At 34.9% G+C, this 15,248-nt stretch overlaps 1 protein-coding gene across 1 annotated transcript in view; it reads right to left on the bottom strand.

The window, feature by feature from the left end:
• Nucleotides 1–211: 211 nt before the first annotated feature.
• The window catches only part of UNC119 (unc-119 lipid binding chaperone), a 756,954-nt gene continuing 741,917 nt past the window's right edge, over nucleotides 212–15,248 (bottom strand). Inside the window, exon 5 of the mRNA XM_044054397.1 lies at nucleotides 212–1,052. Within this exon, the coding sequence (XP_043910332.1) occupies nucleotides 940–1,052 (113 nt within the window). The 3' untranslated portion in view covers nucleotides 212–939. The remainder of the gene's footprint in view (nucleotides 1,053–15,248) is intronic.

The following is a 15,248-nucleotide window of genomic DNA, read 5'->3' as shown; positions in this document are numbered from 1 at the left end:
TAATTGAGACCCACAGAAAATGTTCAACCTGAAAAAAACATTAAGCATTCCCTCAAAGGGTAACATTTACTTCATGTGATGTTTCTATAACATGGAATTCTGCGGTATACTCACGCATCCATAGATGGTATAAGAAATGTGACCTACTATTCACAAAATTAGACACCAAGAATAACATTTACAGACAGCTATAAAATACTGCTTCTGTTTACTAAGAACCTTTTTTTTTTTTTTTTTAACTTGACAGTGTTGCTAGCTGCCAACTGTGGGTTTTAACAACAGGTTTTAACCAGTTTATCTGCTTGCTTGCTTCCACAAGCTGTCCAAAGACAAAGGTGGACTCTGCATCACACCTCTGAACTTCAGACAACAACACTAGGTGATTACTACTGCAGTGCTGTCTTTTTTCCTTACTTGTGTGAGCAGGAATCTGACGGAACACTGAGTGAAGTCTATTAGCACATCATCATCATCATCAAAAGCATTAGGCAGAGAAACTAGGCTATACCATTATGCAAAAAGAATGAAAATACATTTCAGAATGAAAAACAGGAAACTGTACTTAAATCCTTATATACTGGTGTTTATACCTCGGATACTCAAGAGTTTAGATGACATCATAGTTCACTCATCATTAGTGCTAAGAGAACAGCATAGGATGTGTGAGTAGGACACTAGTTTGCTGAACTTGTTATGGGAATATTATTTGAACTATACAGCGCATAGTCAGCTAAGCAGCAGCTCAGTCCAAAGTATCAGATACAAAAAATCACACAAGTTTAATGTAGTCATGAAACTAGAGTCTGGCAAAAAGGGCATCCACTTCCAAGTGGAGGTGACAAAGGTGTTTCCACTTTGGATGACAGAAAAACTGCATGAAGGGTGTGATTCCCTGATGTAGAGTCAGTGCTAGAACAGGAGCCAACACTACACTGCTCCTCATGGTCCCCCACTGTAGGAATAATCAGCCTTGTTGTGCATCACTAACTTGTTGTCCACAAAGTAGAAACTATCCGACTGAGTCTCGTAAGGGTGCAGGACCATTTCTTGAACTGTTGAAAAAAAGTGGCATATAAGCTTTTCCATAGAAAATCACTTCAGTTAACATCATATTGAGCATCATCACCTGCAAAATACATGCAACTAAGGCCAGATGTATATTCAATTCATGATCACAATGCTGACCTAAATATTTGCTGCCTTATTTTTTTCATCTATGCATCTACAAACATTTCATCCTTATTGCTGTTCTGAATCATGGTTTTCAGTAGCACACAACCTAAAATGAGCAAACACAATATCACATTTACATTATATGCAACTCTAAAATGTCTCACATTCCATACCAACGGTCACATTTAGAAGCAACACTCAATCTGTTTTATAACAGTCGTGTCCAGCTTCTTAAACATTTCTGTGGCGTACGATAAAGCTGCCACATTTTTCCCTGGGAAAAAATCACTGTTCTAAGAGTTCGGGATTGTAAACTTTCGGTTACATGGGGTCAATAAATCAGAGTTCGCTTTTTTAAGCATTTGCTGATTTAATATAGACCCCACAGCTCACACTGTTTGCTGCTTGCAGGAAGGTTGTGCTGTACATAGTTCTAGGAATGGACACAGGCAACACTTCTTCTTCTCTCTGTATTGTACTCTACAAACTTCCTCAATGCTTTTTTCATCACTTATTTCTTACAGGATACCATTACACTGTTTCTAACTAATTGCTGACTTTTATAATCAATTATACACCTCCTTAAATTAAGGCCTCGGTTGTGCTTGAAAACAGTCACTACCTGGTTAATAATTTAAAACAATAATTATGCTGAAAACTCATTCATGTAAACTGAGGATCTGATGTTGTCATCTGCATTCATTCCTCAATGGATGGGGTCTCGGATCTGACTTTACTGCTTTTCTTTAGATTCTAGGATCTCACTCTCACGCTCCTGCCTTTACCCCAGATCTCGTTTGCTGCTCTAACAATTCAGTCAGGATTGCATTATCTCGAGCTCATCAGTTTTGTAATTTGGGAACAGTAAGTAAAAACTTCAGAGTTAACTTAATTTTCTTTATTTATCGTGTTTTATAGAATCCTCTCTTTACCTCTAAGCTAGTTTTACCTTTTTTTAATAACTTTCTTTACCATCCTTTTGTACTCTTTATTACCATAGCTGGAACATTTTCCCTTTTTCCTTTACCTTCTCTGTACGGTAGCAATATTGCCTCTGTTGGTATAACTTTCTTTTTTTCTATACCTTATAAGGAAAAAAAAAACAACTTTCTTCTCTTTTTTTGAATGATTTTTTGCTGTTTGGCATACTTCACAGCAATGGCTGAAAAGCCTACTGGATTTAAGAAGTGCACTTCCTATTGGCTCAAGATACCCAACTCTGATACCCACAGGGAGTGTATTTATTGCTTTGGTCCTGTTCACCTGGATACTTCTTGTAATATCTGTGCTGGTTTCAATGCCAGAGCCCTCAGTGATCTATGTAACAAATTAGTGCTTAATGGCCTTATTCTTACTTATGCACCTTCTTCTACTGTGTCTACTTCAGGAGCTCAAACCCCCTTTTAGAAATCAAAATCCACATAGGCCAGTGAGCACAGAAGGCACTCTCCTGTCAGATCTCCCAAATCTGCTCAAATATCGGAGCCTCTAGCTGAGGTCACCAAATACTTGGATCCAAAACCTTCAGCCTCAAAGTCTCCTTGGCTCTGAAGCCCTTGTTTTTCTCCAGAGCCAGTATCTCCAAGATTAAGGTCTTCTTTCCTGCAAGAGACCCCAAGAAAGACCTCTTGGCCTCCTTCCACTTTCTCTATGGTCAGGTCCTCCTGAAGTCTCTTCATGGCAGAGGTGGACAGAATGATGAGAAAAATCCTCAGAACACAGATCCAGATGGGTTCTTACCAGCCCAGTCTCCCATCGGATCTGTGAGCCTTAAACTTCCCTCACATACCGTCATTACTCCTCCTCTGATCCGAACTTCTGTTTCAGAGCCCTCGGATCAGAGATCTCCAATAGTCATAACGTCAGATCCAAAGATACTCCTATCTTCGACTCAGACTACCTCCCTGATCCGTTTGGCTCAGACTCCCTTGAACATGACCTATCTCTGAGCGAAGCATCCGATCCAAGGGAATGACATCTACTCCTGAGCTTTTGGAGCAGTCGCTTGCCCTCTGGACCTCTGGTCTGGACAGCTCAGCTCCAACTCCTCCCTCAGAGTGTAGAGTCGGTGGGGATCCTGGGTTGTCTGATCTGAGAATTTCAGCTTCAGTCAGATTGGCCTCTGCTTCTCCTGGTCCCTCTGCCTTTGAGGTGGTGGAGATGGTCTTCTCACCCAAGAACCATCTTGACTCTTACCTTTTCGGATCCAATCCCTGTTCCCTCTTCAGATCTTGCTTCTCAGTCTCTTCATCTTATGCCACAGGGACAGCCAGCCCATAAGTGCTTCTAGGCAGTTCTAGTTAGGGAACTGCCCATCTCTTCTGATGCATCTCCAGAGTATCCACTGAAGAGGTCCCCTAAAAGAGGTTGTGCAAAAGGAGGCACTTAGATCCCCCTCAGGAATATTTTACAGAAGACACCAATTTTGAATGGAAAGGGTGCCCTAGACCTCCACCAAAAGATGCCTCCTTTTTAGACATTCTAGAAATCTTAAGCTAAAAAGGTGGTTGACATTCCTAAACCCCTTACCAGGAGGAGTCTATGTTCCTAGAAGCCTTCGGGTTTGGCTCACCTACATCTTAGGTTACAACACGGGCAAATGAGCTTCTAGATCTTGTCTCCCACTGGGCATGGAAGAAAATGGACACTGTAGAACAGATTCCCAGATATGATTCTTGAAGCACCTCAAGACAGACCTTATTGCAGTAAAGGAGTCCCCATAAATGCCATAGTTGTTGCAGCAACCAAAAAGGAGCTGGCTGAACAAAGCTCTTCTATCCAACCCCTTAATAGAGAATCAAGGGCATTGGACAGGTATGGAAAGAGAGTTTATGCCTCAGCGACCTTTACCTTACAGTTGCAACACTATGTGACACACTTCACTAGATACAGAGGGACTTAATTAAGGAACTCTTTAACTCTACCCCTGGGCCTATGTTGGCAGAAGAAATAGACTTATTCCTCATGACTGGCTACCCTACAATCTATATCAAATGTGCCCATGAGGTTAATCTATCATGCAGCTGAAGGTTCCTCACAGGCCGTGGGTTCAGGCATAGCCATTGGGATATATGCCTGGATGCAATTGTGTGACTTTGCGGAGCCCTTTAAAGAGTCGTTCATCAATGTTCTCTGATGGATCTTCTCTGTTTGGGTCCACTGTTAAAGAGACACTTTCCCCACAGTGAGAAAGATATAAAGACCTTGTCTGCAATGGGAATCCATTTTCTACCCAGCAAAGACCTTTTTCTAGAAATCAACACAGTGGTAAGATGTGGTTCTGGAAATCTCAAGGACCTTTTCAAAAATCACGTGGAGATTTTTCTCCCAGAGGCAGAGGGGGAAATAACAACAATGGAAGATGCTACCCACACTACAAAGGGAGGTCTGCAAAACCAATGGTTCTGAGATTCCTTCTCGGACAGACCCTTTCAGTGCTTCTGAAGGACTGCCATGCTGTTATTCTCTGTACACAGTCAGGAGCACTTATATTTGAATGCAAAAGCCTGGGCAGCTATCACAAGAGATGCATGCATGCAAAGAATCAAATCCAGGGGATATTTCATTCCCTTTTTGCAAGTTCCCTCATTGAAAAGAAAACATCTCCCCGATGTTCCACCCAATGAGTGGGAGTTAGCAGCTCTGGAATTTCAAAAACTGCTAGACAAAAGAGTCATCCAACAGGTCCCATCAGACCAAATAGGATTTGGTTTTTACTCAAGAGTCGTTTTAGTACCAAAGAAAACAGGAGACCTGAGACCTATCCTGGATCTCAGTTATCTGAACCAGTTTGTAAAAAAGTTCCAGATAGTCATGGTTCAGTCCATTCTGCCTCTGTTACAGAAGGATGACTGGATGAGCTCTGTAAATCTTTAGGATGCATATTATCACATCAAAATGAACAGACACTCTTAAAGATACCTATGCTTCTGGATGGGAGCCAGCCATCATCAATTCAAAGTCCTGCTCTTTGGTCTCACCACAGCCCCCAGGGTGTTCACCAAATGCATGGCAGTGGTAATAGCCTATCTAAGACTGCATGGATTCAGGGTGTTTCCTTATTTAGATGACTGGATCCTCACCACATTAACCAGGCATCTCTTAGCAGGATTACTTACCCCCTTTATCCTAAATTCTTGGAATCAACATCAATCTTTCAAAGTCCCATCTGCAAACAGTTCAAGTTTCGGAGTTTATAAGGGCTTGCCTCGATACATTAAATTCTCCCGCTCTCTCACTACAAACCAGAATTCTTGCTTTGAGATTGCATATCAGACAGGTTCTTTCTCACCCCTCTCCTCCCAACAAAGCTGATTCTCAAAGCTCTATAATCGATAGCTACAGCGATTATCTTAGTACTTATTGCTCACTTTCATATGTGAATCCTCCAATGGACTCTAGCGGTACAATGGTCATTTCTTCAAGAGGCCTTGCAACATCCTATAAAATTATCTTGGGTTTGCAAGGACTCCCCTGCTGAGGTGAATTCAAGCCAATGAGATTAGTCAAGGACGTTCCTTTATTCTTCCTTCCCCCAAATGCCATGTTGACCACAGATACCTACCAATTCGGGTGGGGGCATTTCTTGGGATGGACTGTTCAAGGCACGTGGTTCCTAGAAGAGACCAAACTGCACATAAATCTCTTGGAGACAAAAGTGTTGCAGGCCTTCAGAACTCTCTTCCTCTAGGGACAACTGCAATCCAAACTGACATGTTGGAAGTTTGGTACATTAACAAAGGAAACCAGATCCTGACCCCTTTTACCAAGAAGCAGTGAGAGTTTGGCAGTGGACGATCCCCTCCAGCTGCTTTCTTGTAGCGATGCACATACCAGGGAAGTCCAACATTCTAGCAGACAGGCTTAGCAAAACTATCCTGATGCCTCATGAGTGGTCTCTCAATCAATCAGTGGCAAACAAGATCTTCCACGAACTGGGTCAGCCTTGCTGTGATCTATTCGCCTCTCCCCTCCACAAAAACTGCAGCAGGTTCTTTGCCCTAATTCCCCCTCAGGGACAGTGACCAAGAGATGCTCTAGTCAACGTTTGGCCCTCCAGTCTTCTTTATGCTTATCCTCCCCTGCCTCTAATCCCCAAATTCCTTCAGAAAGCAATCCAGTTGAAGAGCAAGGTAATCCTCATTGTCCCCTTTTGGTCTCAGCAAGTGTGGTTCTCCTCCCTGTGGTCCTTCTTGGAAACTTGACCTCACTCCAGACCAACTTTCACATCCATCAGGAATGATTCATCCAGATGTTGCAGCCCTCAGCTGACAGTATGTTTTTTCCAAATCCAATGATAGCTTGACATTCCAGGCTTTCTTCTCCTGTTCGCCAAATTTTATTTTCATCCCAGAAGCTATCTACAAGAAAAAATTATAAAAGTAAATGGAATAGATTTTCTTTTTGGGCTCAGCAGATAAGAGTTGGATCCTTTCACCACTCCACTCCCTGCTGTTTTAGATTTTCTTGCCTCTTTTTCAAGGTGGTATGAGTTTCTCCACCAAAGTTCAGCTGACAGCCATCTCTAACTTTCACTTTTGAGATAATGCTTCCCCTTTAGCTTCATCCAAGTTATGCAAGGCATTTCTTTTTTTTTTTTTTTTAAACAAATTTATTGTTTTAACATACAAGAGAAATATCATAACAATTTTATACAAATAATTAAAAATAGGTATTATTATAATATTCAACGAAACAACTAAAGTATTTACAAAGACATCCACTACAATCAGATCAATTAATTAAACTAAAATACTGTGCTATTGAAATTAGAATTTTTTTAACAAATTTTGTAAATTATCCCATACAATAAAATGTGATGTTTTTCTAGTTGTTCTCATTCTAATTGTGCTTATTTCCATATGACACATTATATTCATAACATTTTTAAATTCATTGAACGGAGGTGTATCTGAAATCCAATTTCTAGTTATTATTTTCCTAGCCACTGCTAGGATAGACCATAACAAGGGAAGCTTAATCTTTTAACACATTGAGGTACAGGTGTGTTGAATAATATAAGAGACTTAGAAATAATGAAATTATCTGTAAAAAGAGCCTGCAAAAATTCATTAATTGACTTCCAGTATTCTTTCAACTTCATACAGTCATAAAACATATGAGCCCAGTCAGCATTAATTTCTACATTACATCTCTTACATAGATTATCTTTATTATTAATTTTATTCATCATCAAAGGTGTATAAAAGATCTATGTAAAATTTCCATGTATAATGTCTCCAGACAATGGAAGATGTAGTTCTATAAGCAGATTCCAATATATATTGTTTATCTTGTTGAGTTGGTGGGTCCCCATTAATAGAGGTGAAATAATTCCAGTATGAATCTACATTGTAAAAAGTTTCTTGTCTGATAATTTTATGTATATATGAAAGTTTACCTTTATCAGAAACTTTATGCTGTAAATTTATTATCAAGTAATCAATCAGTTTTGGAATAGATTCTTTAAATGTTATAGACATTAGATCTATTCTATCAATGAGATGTTGTCTAAAGATCTGAACCTCTAACCAGCAAGTTTCTCTTAGATCAAATTCTTGTTTTAAGAAATCTAGATTTTTAACTTTATTATCAGATATCAGCTGATACCAGTACTTTAGATTATTATCTATAGCTAAATGAGCTCCTTCAGAAGTAGATGACATAAGCATACCCTGAGTATAAATTATAGGAATACAATAAAATTCCATTCCCTATACTTAGGGTGCATGAATATAAAGTTACGATAACTAATAATAATATTTAATGGGTAACAGACCATATGTTTAGGTGTAATAGGTGAAGTACAAAATTCCTTTAGCAACCACAACATGGAGTTATTTATAATCATATTTTTATGTGTTAAGGAGATTTTCATGAAGTGCATACTAATTAGCTCCCAATAATCTTTCCATTTTGCGACATATGACCGATCTATTAATAAAGTAATAACTTTTATAATAGAAGAGATAATATATAAATTAAAGTCTGGAAAAGAAATACCCCTTGAGATCAGCTATTAGTATGTTTCTTTAATGCAATCCTAGGTCTATTAGGTGCCCATAAGAAATTTAACATTAGTGTATTCAGTTTCTTGATAGTTATTTTTGTAGGTGAAAGTATTATTGATTGTATTAAGTATAAAATCTTGGGGAATATTATCATTTTAATAATTGTAAGTCTCTCCTCCATAGTAAAAACATATTATTCCAGGTATTAAAAAGATTTTGTATATTAAGAAAACAGGTATTATAGTTATTATATATAATAGATTTAATATCTTTAGATAGTATTATACCTAAATAAGTTATCTGACCTGAGTTGGGTACATATTTAGTAAAATCACTAATGAGAGTATTTTTTCGTGTATATATAGGTAGTATTTTAGTTTTTTCTTCATTGAATATTAAACCAGAAATACTTTTAAAATTCATCATTTTATCAAATAAAGACTGCATAGAAGAATTAGATCCTGCTGATGTAATTAGAACATCATCTGCAAAAAGTTGAATTTTTGATGTTGTATTTTCTTCTATTTCAAAACCCTCTATGTCAGTACTGTTTCTAATCAAATTAGCCCAAGGCTCCATTACTAAAGTGAATAATAGTGGAGAAAGTGGACATCCTTGCTTTGTACCTTTAAGAATGGGTATTTTTGTGAAACATATGTTCCTACCTTAATATAAGCCAGCGTTCCTTTGTATAAATGCTCAATTAAATTTACAAATGCATCAGAGAAATTTGTGCACTTCAGTAAGGTAAACAGATAGTCCCAACTTACTGAATCAAATGCTGAACCTATATCAAGACTAATAAGTGTTAAATCTTTCTTTTTCCTATTTGCAAAATCAATTAATGTTAAAGTTCTTCTTATATTATCAAAAGTATTTCTATTTACAATGAAGCCCGTCTGATCTATGTCTATAATGCCCTCTATAATTGTCTTCAATCTATCAGCAAAAATACTCATAAATATTTTATAATCAACATTAAGTAATGAGATGGGTCGATATGAAGAACATCTAGTTGGATCTTTATTAGGTTTTAAAATTGGTGAAATAAATGTATATTGCCAAGATGGGGGGGGTTATTAATTCAGTTTGGGCCAGAATAAAAACCTTATGTATTAATGAATATGTAGTTTTAGAAAGGATTTTATATATCTCTGGTATAATACCATCATTACCCGGTGCTTTGTTTGATTTAAGCTTATTTATTTGTGTAATAACTTCTGTATATGAAATACTCTTGTCCAATAGTTTAATCTGTTGTTTATTAAGCTTTTATTCATGTTTGTGGTTATAAACTCCTTTATTTTATCTTTAGGTTCCATGTTAATGTTGTTATGGTTAATCTTGTGAAAGTGATTTCTAAATTCATCCAGTATTTCTGGTATACTAGAAACATTCTTCTTTTTCCTTAGAGAAAAGATTTCTTTGATATGGTTTTGTTTATTCAATCTTTTGTTTTATTTTTAAGTCTAAGTAAGTATTTGGGGCTTATTGAATAAGACAAAACTTGTATTCTCTAAAGTTATTTTAACTTTATGAGTTAAAATTTCTTTGTATTTCTCATTTAGTTTGTTTATTTCTTCAATAACTTTCTTGTCCATAATATTTTCTTTATTATTATGTTTATAAGAGTCTAGTTTACTTTGAATATCTAACAATTCCTTATCCCAAGATTTCCTTTTGTTATTATACCATCTGATACTTTGTCCATATAGATATGATTTTAAGGCATCCCAAACATAGACAATGGAGACTTCAGGAGTATTATTTATGTCTAGAAAATGTTGTACTTCTGAAAGTATATATTCTTTATAGTCTTTTAGCTGAGTTAAGTATGCTGGTATCCTTTTGATCTGAACATTATGAGTATTTTTTATCATGAATTCAAAAACAATTGAGTTATGATCAGATATAGGACATGAAATGATTTTGGAATTAATTAAATCTGTTACCATCTGGTTAGAAATAAAGACCCTATCTATTTTTGAATAAGTTTTGTATCTGTTAGAAAAAGGTGTATGGTAATGATTTTGACTCTATCTGATTATTAATATCATTCAAATGATAAGAATTAGCAAAATCATTTAAATGTTTTGCATTAGATGTAATTCTTCTTTTCTTTATAGTGGTAGTATCACTTTCATGTAGTATACAATTAAAATCACCAGCTAAAATAATATCCGGTATAGAGAATGATATGATCTTATCAATATGATGTTTCACTGTATTAATACCAATTCCAGGTATCCAGTATACATTAATTAAAGTGTAAGTCTTCCCATTAATTTGTATTGTAACCATACAAAACATTCCTTTGTCATCCTGATAAGACTTAATGGTTTTAGGAATGGGCATACTTTTATTCCATAAAATAGCCACTCCTCTTTTTCTGAGTGTGCTCTGAACTAACCAATACTGTATACTTATTAGTGGCTAGTTTATCAATATCTTTTTTCAAGATATGGGTTTCTTGCAGGAAGACTAGATTGGCCTTGTGTAGATTAATGTATCTTATTAGGCTTGCCCTTTTACACGGATTATTCAATCCATTAATGTTTAAAGAAATTCCTTTTAAAGATGTCATTTGGCATTTTTAAAACTCAAGAATCTTATGATCGAAATAACAAATAACAAGATAAATAATGTTACATCTCCTCTTTTAGGTGTACCTTTAAATATAGCTGTATTTATTAAATCTCTTATGGGATTTTGTATATGATTCAATTTTGTTTGTAGTGACAATGAGTGTACAAAATATATTGTGGATGTCAAAACTATATACATATAACAATGAACAAGTGAAAATAATGTAAGGATTAAATCTTGCATCCCGCCTGGAGTTGAAAACTCCAACTTAGAGCAGTATTTACTACTCAAGTTAACCCCCTACCCTAAGCAGCAGTACCTCAGCTACCACCTTATCAATTTAATACTAGTTATATTTAACTGAGGTTAACAGTTTTCAATTCAATTATCTATCAAGACAAAACTACACATTTGGTAAAACAGCATCATATAAACTAAAATAAACTTTTTTTTTTTAAAAACTGTTCATACTATTATATAGATCTATGTAATATATAACACTTGAATTCTAATAGCATTCAAATAATCTTAATGTTAGAAATCAAGAGGAGAGAAAATTATGTTCTAACATTCATTTAAATCAAAAACTTTGGCTAATATGATTCAGACATTACATGCATTAAGATGCATCTATTTTCTGTCATGTGAATTCTATCAACAGCTTCCAAAGAAATCTTGAATTGTTTGTATATGAGCATTTACTTAAACTCATTATTGTCAATAGAGTAAAATATTGTATTCATAAAAATTATTATAAATCATATTGCATAGTTATGCAGATTCTCAGAAACACCTGCGTTACCTAAAAAAAAAAAAAAAAAAAAAGCCATCATACATAAACACAGACACACACACATATACACACACACACACACACACACACACACACACACACACACACACACACACACACATACATATACACATACACATATATACATAGATACACACACACACACACACACACACATATATATATATATATATATATGATCTCACTGAGTTGTGTGTTAGTAGAGCACTATCCTACTTGCTGTCCCTAGAATAAATCTGTCTGCTTTATACAAAATAATGCACAGCAAACACATATTAGTAACCAGATTCTACAATCATGCTAACCTACTGCTTTAAAATATATCACATGACATTTCTTCCAGAATAGAGTTATAAGATTATTTATGCTTGCCAATCAGATGAATTAAATGAGTTATAGTAAAGTATATGTTTGGGACACAAGTTTTAACACAGATTATTATGCTACTGTTAAGTAGATTTTCAAAAACATTTAAATAAATGTTTTATTTTCTATGCCTTCTAAAATAAGATATTTACTTGCTACAAGAAACTACATCATCCAAACTCATCATAACTGACATATTTTATGAATAGAGTATTTTTCCTGAATTTGTGGTGTGTCAGTGTGATAACCTTGTCAATGTTTATACTAACTGCTTTCAGTTTCTCTGTGAAAATTCTGTGAGTGAAGCTTCTGAGGAAACTCATGGACACTATGCATGAGACAGCCCACATCCCAGATTGTCTCCCTTAACATTTTGGCGGGAAACTTATTAAAACTTGTGGCAAACATTCATTTTGTCAATAGAGTAAAATATTGTATTCATAGAAATTATTATAAATCATATTGGATAGTTATGCAGATTCTCAGAAAAAAAAGCCATCACACTCACACACACACACACATACACACACACACACACATATATATATATATATATATATATATATATATATATCTGATCTCACTGAGTTGTGTGTTAGTAGAGCACTATCCTACTTGCTGTCCCTAGAATAAATCTGTCTGCTTTATACAAAATAATGCACAGCAAACACATATTGGTAACCAGATTTTACAATCATGCTAACCTACTGCTTTAAAATATATCACATGACATTTCTTCCAGAATAGAGTTATAAGATTATTTATGTTTGTCAATCAGATGAATTAAATGAGTTATAGTAAAGTATATGTTTGGAACACAAATTTTTAACACAGATTATTATGCTGCTGTTAAGTAGATTTTCAAAACATTTAAATAAATGTTTCATTTTTTATGCCTTCTAAAATAAGACATTTACTTACTACAAGAAACTACATCATTTAAACTCATTATAACTGACATATTTTATGAACAGAGTATTTTTCCTGAATCTGTGGTGTGTCAGTGTGATAACCTTGTCAATGTTTATACTAACTGCTTTCAGTTTCTCTGTGAGAATTCTGTGATTTGAAGATTCTGAGGTAACTCAAGGACATTGTGCATAAGACAGCCCACATCCCAGATTGTCTCTCTTAACATTTTGGCGGGAAACTTATTAAAACTAGTGACAAACATTCATTTAGCAGTGTAAATGCATCTAAACATGACAGAACCTCCACAATGTATTCCACAGATCATCACAGCCTCTATGCAAGTGAAATTAAACTCAAAATTACCAACAAGCAATAAAACTCAGCATTCTTCTCCCAACTCAATTTTCATACAAATCCTATTATTCACTGTGCCCACACAGTCTAAAGCATTTCTATATATTAATAAAGAAAAGAAAAAGAGAGTAGAAAATAAAAGGGAGTGAGGCAGAAATAAAAAATGTAAGAGAAAGCTGTAAGAAGTATATACAATGGAATGTTACTTACTGTTTATATTAATAGAGTTAAAAATAAAACATATTTACTCTTATTTAGTTCTGATTATTATTAGTTAAAGCATGACAGATTATTTACAAACAAGCATAAGCAGTATAATCAAGAAAGTATAATTAGAAATAGCATTTGAAGAACTTATAAACTTTTACAAGAAATAAATATGTTATTATTCTATTAATGATATTTTCATTACTGTTCTCTCCCTGCCCTCCCCCACCCTTTACCCACTACATAATCTAAATAGAATGTCACTGTTTAAACAAAGAAAATAATAAAAGAAGAAGGAAAAAAAAAAGGTAAAGATAAAAAAATGTATCAAATTACTAACCTTACTTTTTTCAGAAAGAAAAACAAATCGAGTCACAGCCTGACATTAAATCCTCAGGCATTTTGACTGGTTATGAAACAAAACATTTCTTTGCACATAGAGAATAACTTTGATTAAATCTTTTCCAAAATATTTGTGGCTTTCTGGAAATGCAGGAACTATATTCAAAAAGATTAATAATGAACTAAAATGATGAGAGAGAAAAAAACATATAACAAATCATTTGTTTTTAGTCTCTTCTTCTTCTCTGAAGTCTTCCAGGAAGCTTCAGTTGCCAATCTCTTTAATGAAGAACTAGCCCATTCCATTTCTTCTATTTTATCCAAAATCCTTTTTCTTTGACAAACAGTAAAGCAGAGTCTAAATCATCGAAGACCTTAGGACCATCAGGAAGGAAGATTTTAAGCTTGGCAGGAAACAGAAGGTATGTTTTAAACTGTGCTTTTTAAGCTCCCTTATTAGTGGCAGAAAAACTTTTCTTTTAGCAATTACCATGGAAGAATAGTCATTGTCAAAACGCACAGTTGTCTCATTAAACTTAACAGGAGCTTTAGCCCAAGCAGATTTAAGAACCATCTCTTTATCAAAAGATGATAGAAATCTAACTATAACTGATCTAGGATAGTTTTTGTTAGAGTTAGTATTAGCTATAGATCTATGTGCTCTTTCGATACCAAAAGAGAATGCTTCTGGTAAATCTAAAGTTTTAGGGAGCCATGTTGTTAAAAAGAAGTAATATTGTTACCTTCAATATTTTCTGGCAGTCCAAAAATCCTAATGTTATTAGCCTAGATCTATTTTCCAGGTCATCCAGCTTTGTTTGTAAATGTGTATTTTGTTTCAGCAGAAACTCAATGTTGATTTCCTGTTCTTGTATTTTATTTTCCATGTCATTCACAGCTTCTTCTATGCCTGTCATCTGGATCTTCTGTTGTTGCAGGTCCATATGTAACAAGTCTATTTGTTTTGTAGTTTTTCTATGAAAGTGTCTATTTTAGTATCCATTTTATCCATCTTAGCAGTAAGTTGCTGGACTATAATTATCAGAGACTGAAGTTCTTTCTTGATGCTGGAGTCTTGAGAATTTGTCTTACTGGAACTCATTTCAGACTGATAAACTGACAGGAAAATTTCCAAAGTAATTTCTGACAGGAATATTATTAAGATTTCCTTTCTTTTTTAGATATAGTTCAAGAACTATATAAAACAAACATATTTAGAAAGAAAATTACTTCAAGAATTAATTTTTTAAGTAATTAATTCCTGTCAATGTAATGAAATTGGTGGAGCTGAAGAAATCTGCTGCTATCCTGTGTTCATCCTTGGCCACCCATCATGCAAGGCATTTCTTAAAGGTACCTTTTTTACTTAGACCTCTGATAAAGGACCCTACTCTGCCTTGGGATCTTACTGCTGTATTACAAAGTTTAGTACAATCACCCTTTGAACCCTCAGCTAAAGATCTCAATTTCTTTCTTGGAAAACC

Source organism: Protopterus annectens, chromosome 13.part0 (assembly GCF_019279795.1).
Source record: "Protopterus annectens isolate FY-2018-M chromosome 13.part0, PAN1.0, whole genome shotgun sequence".
NCBI lineage: Eukaryota > Metazoa > Chordata > Ceratodontiformes > Protopteridae > Protopterus > Protopterus annectens.
This window is presented reverse-complemented; position numbering and strand designations above follow the sequence as displayed.